The sequence below is a fragment of the Cynocephalus volans genome, chromosome 11 (genome assembly GCF_027409185.1).
Source record: "Cynocephalus volans isolate mCynVol1 chromosome 11, mCynVol1.pri, whole genome shotgun sequence".
Classification (NCBI taxonomy): Eukaryota; Metazoa; Chordata; class Mammalia; order Dermoptera; family Cynocephalidae; genus Cynocephalus; species Cynocephalus volans.
Window position 1 is genome coordinate 26,031,041 of NC_084470.1, and position 16,084 is coordinate 26,047,124.

The 16,084-nt window shown below is 39.7% G+C and overlaps 1 protein-coding gene across 1 annotated transcript in view; it reads left to right on the plus strand.

Moving 5' to 3' along the window:
• ACAD11 (acyl-CoA dehydrogenase family member 11) overlaps window positions 1-16,084 on the plus strand; it is a 94,392-nt gene that overhangs the window by 4,474 nt on the left and 73,834 nt on the right. Inside the window, exons 2-4 of the mRNA XM_063114071.1 lie at window positions 7,081-7,180; window positions 14,178-14,303; window positions 14,876-15,037. Of these exons, the coding sequence (XP_062970141.1) occupies window positions 7,081-7,180; window positions 14,178-14,303; window positions 14,876-15,037 (388 nt within the window). The remainder of the gene's footprint in view (window positions 1-7,080; window positions 7,181-14,177; window positions 14,304-14,875; window positions 15,038-16,084) is intronic.

The following is a 16,084-nucleotide window of genomic DNA, read 5'->3' on the forward strand; positions in this document are numbered from 1 at the left end:
CTTGGTAACTGGAAGTATGGGGTTTTCATGAACTGAGATAGAGATGACTATAGAAAAGCAGATTTGAGGGGGAATATCAGGAACTCAGTTGTGGAATGTTAAGTTTCAACATGCCTTTTAGACATCAAAGTGAATATGTACAGTAAGCAGTTGGATATATGAATCTGGAGATCAGGGACTAGACATATAAATTTGGGAGTCATTGACATAGAGAAGGTATTGAAAGCCATGAGATTAGAAAATGAGTGAGTCTATGTAAAGAGGAGGTTTGGTTCGTGGCACCTCAATATTAAGAAGTTGGAGAATTAAGAGAAACCTGTCTGAGAAGATGTAGCCAGACAGGTAGGGGAAAACCATGGTTTGTGTTAGTGACCTTGAAAAAGTAGTTTTAGCGGAAAGATGGGAATGAAAACTTGTTTGAAATGAGTTCGAGACAGAATAAGAGAAAGAGAATTGGAGCAGGAAGCGTAAACAACTCGAGGAGTTTTTCTACAAAGAGGAGGGGGAAATGAGGTCAAGAGAAGGCTTTTAAAAATATATAACAGCATTTTTGTATGCTGATGGCAGTGATCTGGAAGAGAAAAAAATTGTGCAGCTCTTTACAATAGCCAAGAGTTGGAACCAGCCCAAATGCCCATCATCAGATGAGTGGATACGGAAAATGTGGTACATCTACACAATGGAATACTACTCAGCTATAAAAACGAATGAAATACTGCCATTTGCAACAACATGGATGGACCTCGAGAGAATTATATTAAGTGAAACAAGTCAGGCAGAGAAAGAGAAATACCACATGTTCTCACTTATTGGTGGGAGCTAAAAATTAATATATAAATTCACACACACACATACACACATACACACACAGACGGGGGGGGAAGAAGATATAAGAACCACAATTATTTGAAGTTGATACAACAAACAAACAGAAAGGACATGGTTGGGGGGGAGGGGGGGAGGGGGGAGGGAGGTTTTGGTGATGGGGAGTATTAATCAGCTACAATGTATATCGACAAAATAAAATTTTTAAAAAAATAAAAATTAAAAAATTAAAAAAAATTGTGCAGGAGAGAGGACTGGAAGAACAGAAGGCAAGAATAGTCTGGGATCTAATTCACAAGAGAAGGTATTGTCCTTAGGACTGTGAACATTCTTCTGTACACTCTGGAGAGAAGACAGAATAAGTGGGTACAGATGATTGCACGCAGTATATCTAGTAGTGTAAGCTTGCCGAAGTTCTCTTCTGATCACTCCTATTTTTTCATTGAAATAGAAAGCCAGGTAATTAGCTGAGACTGAAGATATATAAGAAAGTGCTGGAGGTTTGGGGAGATAGGAGAAATTTATGAAACAGTCATCCAAGAGCACGGGAGAATAAATGCGCTAAAGAAATATGTTATGACTGCCAGGTGGGGTTCACTTTGAGGTTCATGGTCATGAATTTGAAGCATAGTTATTTTTGTAGATATTACTGGTGCTTTGCCCAGATTCTCTTGGATACCTTTTTACACACCCTGCTTTATCACCTCTTGCTGCCAATAACCAGCACCCATGGCTGTTTTTTGGAGAACTGCCCTTGGGCTACTGGAGCTTCCTTTGGCCTGAATGTTGTAGTCCCTGAGATGGCCCTTGACCAATAGTGATTCAGGCACGTGAACTCTCCGTCAAGAGTAACTGACACTGCAGAGTTCCGCCCATGCCCCACCCCACCCACACCCCCATGAGATCAGGCTGAATGAACCCTCTAAGGGACTTTGTCTTAGATCACACCCTTGCTTGGCTTTCTCCCCTTCCCCTGATCTGCTTCCCTCAATTCCTTCTTAGTTTCCCAAGCCTTTCCTTAATAAGTCGCTTGTACACACATTTTCTTTTTTTCCTCAGGGTCTGCTTCTTGGGAACGTAACCTAAAACAGTAATTATAGCTGTTTATTTCTTTCTCCAGCTACACTGTTATATGAGTGCAAGCAAAGAATTGGATTTAATCAGGATGGGGGTTTTGCGAAGCAAATACCATGAAGCGAGAAAAGGGCAAGTATTTTGCAGGTGTATTCAAGGTAGTGGTTGTGTAATTTGCCATCAAATTTAAGCTAGTTACAGAAGGACGTGGTGCGGGGAGCGGAGATGAAGGGCAGTGTGATCAATGGATGATAGGTCCTAGGAATGAAGGATTGTTGGAAACTAGTACTAGCAAGAGTGAGTGGAAAGATAAGAGATCAGAGATAGGAATGCTTAAAAAGTAGGATTATGCAATACTTGAATTGTTAATATTGATAAGGTATAGGATATAACTCCTAGAATGAGTGGCTGAAATAGTGACAAGGAAAATATCACTAGAGGAGGAAAATTCAATGAACTGACAATCCTGAGTGTTAAAATAGACATCTATGTGGATTTTAAAATCATTAATAAAGATAGGAGTAGTGTTAATGAGAACAACAGTGACTCTAGCTAAAATCCTGAAGAGATGAGGAGGAGTGATCTGAGAATTAGTGATCTGTGTTGCAGGGGCACAGTGGAAGGGTGTCAGGAGTTAGGGGTCAGTTGGGGAGGGGTGGGAATTATAAGGCAGTAGACAAGTGGTAACGAGAATTTGAGACTTCCCAAATTTTTGATGATATAAACAGAAATAAAGAACACAATGAGACCAATTCTGCTACTCTTAAAGCAGCACAGTGCTATGAGTGATAGAAATGGGAAGGGATAGGTATTTGGGACCTAGAAGGGGCAGTCTTAGAGTAAACGCTCTGAGCTTACTTTTTTTTTTTTTCAAATGATGCAATTTAAAAATGCTTTGTTCTCTAACGTGATTTGTACTTTCCACTTATTTACTATATGGGTAAAGTACAGCTGTATTCTCTTTCCCTGTGTATATTCAGGTATTCAAAATATCTGGTAATATGTTAAATAGCAGCTCAAATATGATTTTTAAAAAGCTGCCACTGAGCTGACTTCCTACAAATCAGGGTCGTTCAAATATCATGACAGTGTTCATGTTCAAACGTCATGTTGTGTTTTGGTTGGCTTAGTCTGTTTCTGTAGTTACAGTTCCCAAAGAGGCACCTCCAGAGGAATGAGCAACCACTCCCAGGGGAGCCCCTAGCAAAGAACCTAGCATGGTGCTTGCTGTCTGGTACACTGTGATAATGATGGGATTTTGGACCCTCTCCAGTTCTTTCTGCTGATGTTAAATTCTTCCTTCTCAGTAATCTGATTCTTGACCAGCCATTTGATGATTCCATTGCAGTTGTCAAGAATCTTCTGTTTGACTTCATCTTTGATTCTTCTTTGAAGTTTCTCGTCTTGCACTGTGGCCTATTGAATACACAGGATCTGAGCAATTTCTTAGGTTATATTTCATGTCTTTGCTTCTCATCTTCAACTTCATACTTTTAAGCCTCTTGGAACATATGCTCAGTGTTTTCCATGTTCAAACACTGTGGCATTGGTCTTTTAATCTTCTCTTTTCTTAATCTCTTATCTACTGCAGACACATTAGAGATGCTATTGGCATCAATATCAAAAGTTACTTCAATCTTTGGAAATCCTAAGGGTGCAGGAAGTATGCCTGTGATTTCAAATTTCCCAGTCTGGTTGTTATCCTTCATCACTGTAAATTGATTTCATAAACCAGAATGAGCAAACCAAACTGGGTGTCGGAGTAGATGGTGACAGTCTGAGACTGTTTGGTATGAACAGTTGTATTGCACTTGATCAGAATAGTCATGACTCTGCCATAGGTTTCAATTCCAAAGGAAAAGGAGTGATATTAAAGAGAAGCACATCTGAATATCTTCAAAGTTATTTCTGAACAAGGGACAAGGTGGCTGCCTGGATAGGTGTAAACATACTGACATCCGGATCGGGGTTGATGCTTTTTTTCAATCCCTTTCTGTTGAAAAAGTCCTGTAGGGATTTCTGGGTTTCTGAAGTTTGGAGATGCAGTTGGAACCACCCACTAGGATGATGATGCCGTGGGTCTAAGACTTATCCACCATGATACGAATAAAGGGTTAAAAAAAAAAAAAAAAAAACCTTTTTTCCTTCTCTGTGGACAAATTTCGTTAACTTTCTAATTCTTTTCCTCTGGAAATTTGGTAAAGGTGGTGTACAGCTGTGTTTCTAGGCAATATTTATGGTAAAAGTAACATCTAATTGTTAAACTGCATCAGAATTGGAATGTCTGTAAATGAGCTATACATGTCTGGTGAGAAGTCATAGCTTTGGGCTTCCCTTAGTGAGTTTTTGCCACTGGTTATGTCCCTTGCTAGGGCCTTGGAAGCTGTGCCCAAAGGACTGCTACTAGAGATAATAGTTCCTGTGGAGTATGAGGCTTTGCTGTGGTCTGAATGTTTATGTCCCCCCAAAATTCATATGTTGAAATCCTTACCCCCAAGACGATGATATTAAGAGGTAGATGCCTTAAGGAGATGATTAGATCATGAGGGCAGAGCCCTCATGAATGGGATTAGTGCTATAAAAGAAGCCCCAGAGAAATGCCTTGGCCCTTCTACCACATGAACAAAGAGCAAGAAAGCACCATCTATAAGAAAGTGAACCCTCACCAGACCCCAGATCTGCTGGCTCCTTGATCTTGGACTTCTCAGGCTCCAGAACTGTGAGAAATAAATTTCTATTGTTTATAAGTTATCCAGTCTATGATATTTTGTTGTAGCAGCCCAAATGGACGAAGACGGGCTTCTAAGCCAGCGTGGCATCCATATTCACCTGTTGCCTTGTCTCATTCCTTCATACCTGAGCTGTCACTAAGAGGGGACAGGAGGCATAGAGTAGACCCTAGACTGCTACATGGATTACTGTGAGGACTCTGCTGAAGAAACTCATCTGATGCTGCTCAGCTGCGTACTGTGTTTTGTTAGTGTGCTCGTAAGTGGACTGATGCTAAGTGTCCTGTTAGGGTCTTGTGAGACTGACTGTCTGGTCAAAGTCTGTTCCAACCAAATGCGTGTCCCTTAAATGCAAACATCCCATCTTTGTTAGCAAAGGTGAGGCAAATCAAAAGTACGACCTCTTAGGTTATAGGTCAGCACATGTCTTTCAGCACCAAATGTCTTGTCCAAGTCCTAAGCAACAATTATGACCATGGGCTCATTGATGATTCTTATATTGAAACCATCAGTGGTTCCAGAGTATTTAGAGGGCTGATGCTTGGAGTGGTTGAATTTATCCAGTACTGTGTTGACAGCATTGGTGATGATCTTCCCATGCAGGTGAACTTATGTAGTTGTTTTTTTTTTTTTTTTTTTTTTTTTTGTCTTTGTTAGAACCACGGGGTAGATATTTCCTCAGAAGGGAAGCTTTTAGCTTTTTTTGGTTTTGAGATAAAATTCACATAACATAAAATTCACAATTTTAACAATCTAAAAATGTATAATTCAGTTCTTTTTAGTATATTCACAATGTTGTACAACAATTACCATGGTCTAATTTCAAAACATCTCCATCTCCCCAAGAAGAAACCCATTCCTCCCAATTCCTTTCTCCCCCTATACCCTAGCAGCCACTAATTTACTTTACATCACTATGGATTTGCCTATTCTAGATATTTCATAGAAATGTAATCACATAATATGTGTCTTTTGTGACTGGCTTCTTTCACTTAGAATAATGTTTTCAAGGTTCATTTGTGTCCTAGCATGTATCGACATTTCATTCCTTTTATGGCTGAGTAATATTCTGTTGTATGATATACCACGTTTTGTTTATCCATTCATCTGCTGATATTTATCATTCATCTGCTGACATTTGGGTTGTTTCCAGTATTTGGCTAATGTCAGTAGTGCTGCTGTGAGCATTTATGTACAAGTTTTTATGTGAACTTTATGTTTTCAATTATCTTGCATATATGTAGGAGCGGACTTGCTTAGTCACGTGGTAACTCTGTCTTCAACAAGAAGCTTTTAGTTTTCCCTTTATATTTCATCTGGGTCATTTGCCATCATGAGAGATCAGTGCTTCATATATGAGTTTAGAACTGCCTCATGAAAAATGCGTGTAATCAGACATTTCACATTTTAAAATAATGTTTTAAAGGTTCGTTGCAACTTGAGTCTTTGCAGGATCACAGATAAATTGTCTCATGTCAATAAAGACAGCATGGCTTGAGGTGGTCCCATTTTCTGACCACTGGCAATTATCTCCACTTTCCTACAGAATTAGATGGTGCCAAGATCAGTGCTCTTTGATGTGATTGCTGAGGAGGATGGGTCTGGCTTGTAGGAGAAAGACATAGACACTGGAGCTGCTGCTACATTCAATCTGGGCTTGCTCTTGTTCTTTCCTCATGAAAGATGGAGTCCTGGGAAGAACCTTCAAAGATCTTTTTCCCTACTTTCCCTATTACCTATTATCTTAGGGATTGATTCTTCTCTTTATTTAGTTTAGGGTCTCTGTTTTATACGGTTGCATTTTTCAAAAGCTGGGTGATTCTTAACTGTCCATATTATAAGTAAAGGTGTAGATTGAATAGTTTTGGTAGCTGGAGTGTATATCCTTAGTCCATGTGAGAATTTCTGTTCATCTGGCAGGGAAAGCCAGTGCCCTGGTGTCTGTTAAGTTACCTGGGGCAGTTGCACTTACCTGGCCCAGATGCCCACTCTGGGACCTCGCTGATTAGAGCTCCTGTAGTAGAGAGCTGTACTCAGGTGCTGGCCTCTGTGACGCATTATGGGGGTTATCTCTCCAAGGGCAGATGAGGGGGCACTAACCCAGCTGTTCCAGCATCCTTTAATTCATTTTGTGACTGATCACTTACAGTATCTTCTCTCTTAGATCAAGGCATTTTTCTAGAGGTATTTCTGGTAAAACTTATGATGTGTAGACAGGGGGTAGGGTCTTCTCTTCTACCTGTGTAGGTTATTGATTCTCCAGCTGCCAGTTGCCATCTGCTTTAATAACCTCCAGAAGCTCATGTTGTGAGCTGCTGGTAACACCCCACTTGGCTTTCCAGCATTGAGATGGATTTATTTTCATTTCCTGTTTCTTCTAACATTTCAGTAGGATTTGGAGAAGAAGGAAAAGATAATCCATATAATAAACCTTTTCTTTACTTTTATCTAGATTCGGACAGTCCAATCCAACCTTTTATCTCCAGAAGGGCATTCAAGCATATGTACTCAGGAAAAAACCACCAGGTTCACTTCTACCTAAAGCACATAAGGTATGGTATACAAATATAATGATAAATTCTTTGGTGACACATAAATGCTTTTTACATAAACAAAAACAATTTAAATTTCTTTAAAAAATCATCTTATGATTACTAAATAATAGAAAGTACATTTTATTTCTAGTTAAAATTTCACTTGAATTGTATCCCTTTTTAATTTTAAAAGGATTTGGAGTTGAAAACTTAGGCTATCTTCAGGCTATTAATCTTGAGCAATAGCCAGTCTTCTTGTGGATTTGATTCCTTCCTATTCCTTGGCTAGAATTACAGTCAGCCAGTGAATATTTTCAGTGCTATTCATGTATAGATGTTTTGTTTTTGTCATATATTTAAGTTATTATAACAGTATCTACTCACTGAATTTTTTTTTGACATGCTATGTCTCCATTCATTTAGTTCATCTTTGTTTTCTCTTAGCATATTTTATATTTTCATTGTAGAAATCTTACAAATCTTTCCTTAGATTTATTCTTAGACATTGATGATTTTTGCTGCTGTTGTAATGGTGTTTTATTTATTTATTTATTTCCCACAAAACAAGTCTTAATACATTTAAAAAGACTAAGATCATAGAAAATAAGTTCTCTGACTAATCACAGAGGGAAATTTAGAAAATTTACAAATGTGTAGAGTTAAACAACACGCTTCAGTCTACACTCATACCAGCCTGAACGTGCCTGATCTTGTTTGATCTCAGAAACAACTCTCTTTCCTAAATAAACAATGGGTAGAAAGAAAAATCACAGGGAAATTAGAGAGTACTTTGAGATAAAGATCAAAGTGCAACATCTCAGAATTTATAGGATGCAGGGCTCATGCAGTGCTTAGAGGAAAATTTATACTTGTAAACATCTACATTAAAAATAAGAAAAATCTCAAATCAGTAACGTAAACTTCTACCTTAAGAAAATAGAAAAAGAAAACTAAACCAAAAGCAAATATAAGTAGGAAATAACAAAGATCACAACAGAAATATTTAAAATAGTGAATTAAAAAACAATAGAGAAAATCAACAAAACTGAAAGTTGATTCTTTAAAAAGATCACCAAAATTTGCAAACCTTTATCTAGACTGACCAAGAAAAAAAAAAGAGAAAATTGAAATTACTAAAATCAGAAATAAAGCAGGGACATTATTATATGGTCATTATGGTTTTTCGTGGTGGTAAGATGTAGTTTCTTTCTCTTTCTCATTTGTGTTTTTGTTCTACCACTGGGTTTTGTTCTTTCTTGTGTATTTTTGGTAGCGATTATATATTTTTTCATTCCAGATGCAAGACTCCCTTGAGGATTTCTTGTAAGGTCTAGTCATGTGGTGGTGAACTCCCCACTTTTTTTTTCTGGAAAATACACTATTTTCCCCTCATTTCTTTTTTTTTTTTTTAAAGATGACCGGTAAGGGGATCTTAACCCTTGACTTGGTGTTGTCAGCACCACACTCACCCAGTGAGCGAACCGGCCATCCGTATATGGGATCCGAACCTGGGGCCTTGGTGTTATCAGCACCGCACTCTGCCGAGTGAGCCACGGGCCGGCCCTTCCCCTCATTTCTGAAGGATAGCCTTGCTGAGTATAGTATTCTTGGCTGGCATTTTTTTTTCTTTTAGTGTTTTGAATATATCATCCCATTTTTTTCTGGCCTGGAGAGTTTCTGTTGAGAAGTCTGCTGTTAGTCTGATAGGGGCTCCCTTATAAGTGGCTTGACCTTTTTTTCTTGCTTCTTTTAAGATTTTCTCTTTGTCTTTGAGCTTTGCCAGTTTGACTATAATATGTCTTAGGATATTTTTGGGTTGAATCTGTTTGGAGATCTATGAGCCTCCTGGATCTGAAGGTCCATGTCTGTCCCTATGCCTGGGAAATTTTCCATTATTATTTCGTTGAATAATTTTTCAATGCCTTTTCCTTTCTCCTCTCCTTCTGGAACACCCGTGATTCAAATGTTTGTGTGCTTAAGGTTGTCTGCTAGTTCTCTTAGGTTTTCTTCATTTTTTTGAATTATTTTTTCCTGTTTTTTTTTCTGTCTGCCTGGGTTATTTTGAAAAGACTACCTTCAAGATCAGATATTCTTTTTTCTGCTTATTCTAGTCTGCTGCTTAGGCTATCAGCTGTGGTTTTTATTTTGTTGATTGAATCTTTCAGTTCCATGAGTTCTGCTACATTCTTTTTTAAGGTATTAATCTCTTTGTAAATATCCTCCTTCATATCCTGGATTTTTTTTTTTTTTCCTCATTTCATTATGTTGTCTAACTGAGTCTTCTTGTATCTCAGTGAGTTTCCTTAAGATTGTTGCTTGGAATTCCTTTTCAGTCATTTCAAGGGCTTCCTACTCTATAGAGTCTGGTATCTGAAAACTATTGTATTCTTTTTTTATTGTATTCTTTTGGTGGTGTCATGTTTTCTTGGGTTTTTGTATTTCTATTATCTTCACATTGATGTCTGGTTATCTGGTAGAGCAGTTGTTTCTTCTACTATTTTGGAGTGGGCTTTCAGGAGAGAGACATCCTCTTCTTTTTCTGGTCTCTGCTGGTGACTCTCTGTGTATCAGTGCAGTTGAGTGTCTGGTGGGCCTCCTGCCCGATGGCTGTGGCTACTGCTGTGGTGTCGAGCCATGTTTTCAGCAGCCATGACTGTGGCAGTGGTTGTGGTGGGCCACCCACTCAGAAGTGGTATTTTCAGCATTCTCTCTTGCCTGCTTCCAGGTGGAGGGGACTGCCCTTAGCTCCTGCCTAGGACAGTGGGCATCTTCTCTTGCCTGCTTCTGGGCAGTGGGGGCTGCCTTTGACTCCTGCCTGGCCCCCCAGGCCTACTCTCTTTCCTGCTTCTGGGAGGAGAAGACTGTCCTTGTTTCCTGCCTGGGCCCCTGGGCCTGCTCTTTCGCCTGCTTCTGGATGGAAAGGGCTGCCTTCAGCTCCTCTCACTGAATTATTTTAATATATTTGCTATGGCAATCTTCTAATCTTTTGGTGATAAAAAGAAAGATTTAAATAAGCATTTTATAGTATTCCCTAAATATTAGACTTAGAATTATAAAAGGTTTTTGTTAAGAACTAACTTGTTCTGTTTTCAAGAAAACAGATGTTATCTGTGGATGTTTACAGAACAGGAGAGGATAGAAATAAAAGTACTGGAGAACATTAAAAGCACTATACCTGTATTAATCCGTTTGTGTTGCTATAACAGAAATACCCGAGACTGGGTAATTTATAAAGAGGTTTATTTTGCTTACAATTCTGGGACAGTTGCATCTGGCACGAGCCTCAGGCTGCTTCTACTCATGGCGGAAAATGGCAGGCAGCTGGCAGGTGTGAGCAGATCACATGGCAAGAGGAAGTGAGAGAGAGAGAGAGAGAGAGAGAGGAGGTGCTAGGGTCTTTTTAAACAACCAGCTCTCACAGGGATTAATAGAGCGAGAACTCACTCACTACCCCTCCTCCCCCAGGGAGAGCATTAATCCATTCATGAGGGATCTGCCCCCATGACTCAATCAGTTTCCAACACTGCCACGTAGGGGGTCAAATTTCCACATGAGTTTTAGAGGGGACAGCACATCAAAACTCCATCATTCTGCCCCTGGCCCCCCAAAGCTCATGTTCCTCTCACATACAAAATACAATTATTCTATCCCAAAAGTCCCAAAAGTCTTAGCTTGTTCCAGCACCAACTTAAAAGTCCAAAGTCCAAAGTTTCATCTGAGACCAAAGGCAAAGCTCCTTCTAGCTGTGAACCTGTAAAAATCAATACCAAATTTATCTACTGCAAAGATACAATGATGGAACAGACATTGGATACACATTCCCATTCCAAAAGGGAAGAATAGGCCAGAAGAAAGGAGAAACAGGCCCCAAACAGGTCTGAAAGCCAGCAGGGCAGACATTAAGTCTTAAAGTTCCAAAATAATCTTCTTTGACTACAAGTCCTGCATCCTGGGCACAATTGGGCATCTGGGTCCCCAAAGCATCAGGCAGCCTCACTCTCACAGCTCTGCCAGGCACAGCCCAGTGGGCTGCACTGGTGCCTATGGCTTTTCTAGGCCAGTATTGCACTTTTCCAGTAGCCCTGCAGTAGGGTCCTGGCTACAGCCCCGCTGCCTTGGCTCTACTAGACATTTCCCTGGTGGGGGCTCTCTCTGGGGGCTCCAACTCCATTTTCCTGCTCAGCATTGCTCTAGTAGATGGCCTCTGCAGTGACTCCACCCCTGCAGCAAGTCTCTGCCTGGGCCCCCAGGCAAAATTTTCCATACATCCTCTGGAATCTGGGTGTAGGCTGCCATGCCTCCACTACTCTCATGTCCTGCTTGCCTGCAGACTTAACACAATGTGGACACCACCAAGATTTCCGGCTCCTACTTTCCAGAACTGCTGCATGAATCACACTTGAGGTTGCTCCAGCCAGAGCAGCTGGGATGCAGGGAGCAGGTTCCCGAGGGCAGCTGCGCCCCAGGTCTCTCCTCTGGGACAACTCAGTCCTTGTAGGCCTCAGGGTCTGTGATGGGTGGGGCACCCTTCCAGACTTCTCAAATGCCTGCAGGGCTTTTTTCACATTGTCCTGGTTACTAGCATCTGGCTGCCTTACCACCAAGATAATGTCTTTAGTTACCAGTTTATCTGCTTCACCCTTGCATTGTTCTCCTGCTCTCTGCTTCTCTACTACATGGCCAGGCTGCAAATTTTCCAAATCTTTATGCTTCTGCTTTCCTTTTAAATTCTGACTTTACATCATGCCTTTGCTTCCATAACTCAGAGTAGGCTGATAAAAGTAACCATGCAGCTTCCTTAATGCTTTCCTGCTTAGAATTTTCTTTGGCCAAATGTTCTAGTTCACAACTCTTAAGTCCCACCTTCCACAAAGTCCAAGGGCATGGACACAGTGCAGCCAGGTTCCTTGCTATGGTGTAGCAAGGGTTATCTTTTGTCCAATTCCCAATAAATTCCTCATTTCTATCTGAGGCCTCATCATCCACATGGTCTTTACTGTCCACATTTCTATCAGCATTCTGGTCACAACCATTTAACCAGTCTCTAAAATGTTCCAAACATTCTCTCATCTTTTTGTCTTCTTCTAAGTCCTCCAAACTCCTCTAACCTTTGCCTATTACCCAGTTCCAAAGCTGCATCCACATTTTCAGATGTCTGTATAGCAACATCCAATTTTCTGTATCAATTTTCTGTATTAGTCCATTTGTGTTGCTATAACAGAAATACCTGAGACTGGGTAATTTATAAAGAACAGAGGTTTATTTGGCTTATGATTCTGGGACAGTTGCATCTGGCACAGGCATCAGGCTGCTTCTGCTCATGGCGGAAAGTGGCAGGCAGCCAGCAGGTACAAGCAGATCACATGGCAAGAGGAAGCAAGAGAGAGAGAGAAGGTGCCAGGGTCTTTTTAAACAACCAGCTCTCACAGGAATTAATAGAGCGAGAACTCAGTCACTACCCCTCCTCCCCCAGGGAGAGCATTAATCCATTCATGAAGGATCTGCCCCCATGACTCAATCAGTTTCCAACACTGCCACATTGGGAATCAAATTTCCACATGAGTTTTGGAGCGGACAACACATCCAAACTCCATCAATACCTATTAGTGTATTGCTGTAATCTTGTATATCAGGTGCTTCCCAAACCCAGCTCACCAGGGAAAGACCACTGAGGAATGGGCTTAATATCACAGTAATAGAAAATACAGATTCTGACTTTCTTGATAGCCTCATATTCCCACAAACATGAAGTAATTTGAATGCTTAAGATTAAAAAGTTGGGTAAGTTTTATTAAATCTCAGTATGGCATGGCTGAAGGAGAATCTCCACCCATGCCCAGAGATTTATGCTCTAGTAAACAGCTCTTGGGCTCTCTTCTTGATGATATCCTATCAGCACACATCAGAACATTACTTAATGCTCTCAGTCCAGGTACAGCTCCCAGGATTTAGAGCACTTTGTTTCAGCTCTCTTCATTTTTCCCAAGTCTGCATTGAAAAAAGCAATGCTGCCCCTCTGCCATCTATTTTGTGTCTCCCTAACTCTTCTGTTCTCTTCCCCCAACCGCCCTCCACTCGTTTCCCAACATCAGGGTGGTTATAAACACTTCTTTCTATGGCCATTGGCATTGCTGGCTGCTCTCACCTCAGACATGGGTTTAGCTACTCACCTGTTCTGCTTATTTACAGCAACAGCTGCTTTACTCCTTAAAGTCAAAGTGAGCTGCATGTTTTCCCTTTCTTGGAAGAGGTCAGTTATCGTTGCCTGAGTCTGGGGCAAGGTGACTTAACATGTAGATGAGTCATCCTTACTTGGTCTGTATCACAGCTCTGCTGTAAGCCATGCTGTTCAGGGAAAGGCCCACACAACCGTCCTAGCTGACAAGGCTATTTTCTTCTCACTATCTTATCTGGGCTCCTGGTTCGGTACCAGTTTGCTTTTAGTTGCCTAATTTCTCAGGAGTTTTGTTGAGTTTCACAGTGGCTATGCTACCAGAAAGGATCCCATACTCCTGCGCTGGAAGCACATGGCTTCATTGGTCTCCAGAATGGGCAGGAGCTTTTCCCTTCTCACCACCACCCACCTGCCTCCCCCAGCTCCCTGTTGCTGACTGTGGTAGAGTGCTAGAATAGAGACTTGCCTGAGTCCCCTGGAGAGTTATGAAAGAATGAGAGCAAGCCAGTGAGCAGAACTGCTGAGAACAAAGAAATGGAAACAAAGAGATTTTCATGATAAATTCTGTGAAATATTGTGGTCAGTAACTATTTGCCTTCACATTACCAGAGCCAGGATTAAGCCATCTTTTTATCCTAATTAAATTATCATTTTTTAGTATTGGTCTAATTTCTAATTATAATGATTACAATAAGACTACTATTAAGGAAATCATTACTATTATCCTCTGGATTATTTGTTGACACTGTTTTACAGTTGATTTCTAGCCTTACAGTTAACTCATGAGTAGTTATTAAATTTCTGTATTTCTCATTTTTAATAATCCATCATTCTGTTTAGATCGATAGAGAATTTAAAGTCCAAAAAGCTTTGTTTTCAGTTGGATTCCCCGTTCCCAAGCCTTTGCTGTACTGCAGTGATGCTTCTGTCATTGGAACAGAATTTTACGTGATGGAACATGTGCAGGTAAGTTAACACGTAATCTTATTTTGTTGTTGCTTTTATTTTTAATTATGGAGTTAGTTATGATGTTTTATTATATAAAGTTTTATTATTATATTAATAAATGATATATATTTTTTCCAACATTTTAGGTAACTTAGTTGCTTTTTTAAGGGCTCAAAATTTTGTTTTAATTTGAGCACACACGATGAGGGAGGAACAGAATATAGACTAGGAACAAATTAGTAATTAGGGTGTATTGACTCATTCTTAAATTTTCCACCAGGTGTCAGTAAAGAGCTATATGTAATGGCAATACCCAAATTGTCCAGAAGGTAGCAGGGGTTTGAAAACCGACTCCGCAAAGACTAACAAGTCATTGAGAACAATAACTTTAAATTGTTTTTTAATTTGTGTTTGTAAAATGTAAGCTTAAAATAGTTTTGGCTTTTAGGTTCATCTTGACATGTATTCCCTTTGAAATGTATACTCAGATTAAACATGTTTCACAAATGAATGTTTTTCTAGCATATTACTACGAAGTATTGGTTTTGGTTGCAAAACATTTAAATTATTTGTTGTAATCATTTTCATAGGGTCGAATCTTTCGTAATTTCACAATTCCTGGTGTTAGCCCAGCAGAACGCTCAGCCATATATGTGGCCATGATCGAAACCTTGGCTCAGATACATTCCTTGAATATACAGTCATTGCAGCTGGAAGAATATGGTACAGGTGCTGGGTACTGCAAAAGACAGGTAATGCTTCCACATAGACATCTACTTTTTTCAAGTTCCTGGAAATAATATACATTATTCGTCAAAATAAAAACATTATTGTATAGTTTTCTGAAACTTGGTTATGACTTTTAACATTATCTTTCAGACTGACTTATTTTTAGCATAAAATTATTTAATATTTTTAGATCAGATTTTGTTCAACAAAATCTTCTGTTTCAGACTCTGCATTTACCAATATATTTTCTATACAGTTTCTAAGTAGGGCTAGCAGATGCTATTTATTAAGCTTGACTGTGTGTTTAATACCTGCTGAGTACTGTGTTAAATATCAAGAAAATAGAAATAGGTTCTTCCCCTAAAAGAACTTGTGAGCATTTCTGAGAGATCTATACACGAATCTCATGTACATGAAACTTGAGAATGTATAAAAGAATATATAATCTAGTAGTAAATTGTTTGGCACTCCTCACAAAAGCTGTGCCATCTGGAGGGTCGAGATTGGTGTGCCCTTGCTTAGGTGGGGAAAGCTTCTTGGGAGAGATATGCCTTACAATGAATATTTAAGGAAAGATAAAATTTAGAGTGTTGGAGAAGAGATGGTGAGCATTTCAAATCAAAGGAAAGCAAGACCAGATGTGTATGGGACTATTTCCCTTGGCAAGCATGTCATTTTGGGGGGCTGAGAGAGAGAAAAGAACTAAGGTTTAGAGAGTATGGCACTTTATGCCTGATCAGGTAATACACAAGTAAGCGGCTTACACATAATTTAAACCCAGGTCAGTATGACTCCAGAAATAAAGATCTTTGCTCTATTGCACTATATTGAGCAGAGATACCTTGGGAAATGGAGAGAGATATATAATATAGTAAATAATATGGTTCCACTTTTTGGAGGACTTTGAAGTTGATTTCTTTGCATTCATTTCTAAGAACAATATAATAGTCTTTTCATCTACTCATACCTATAATATATTTAGAAGATTGAAAAGTAAAAATCTCCCTTTTCCTGGCCACCAGTTTCCCTTTCTCAAGGGTTGCTTATTTCTTGTGATCCCTTCCAGAAAC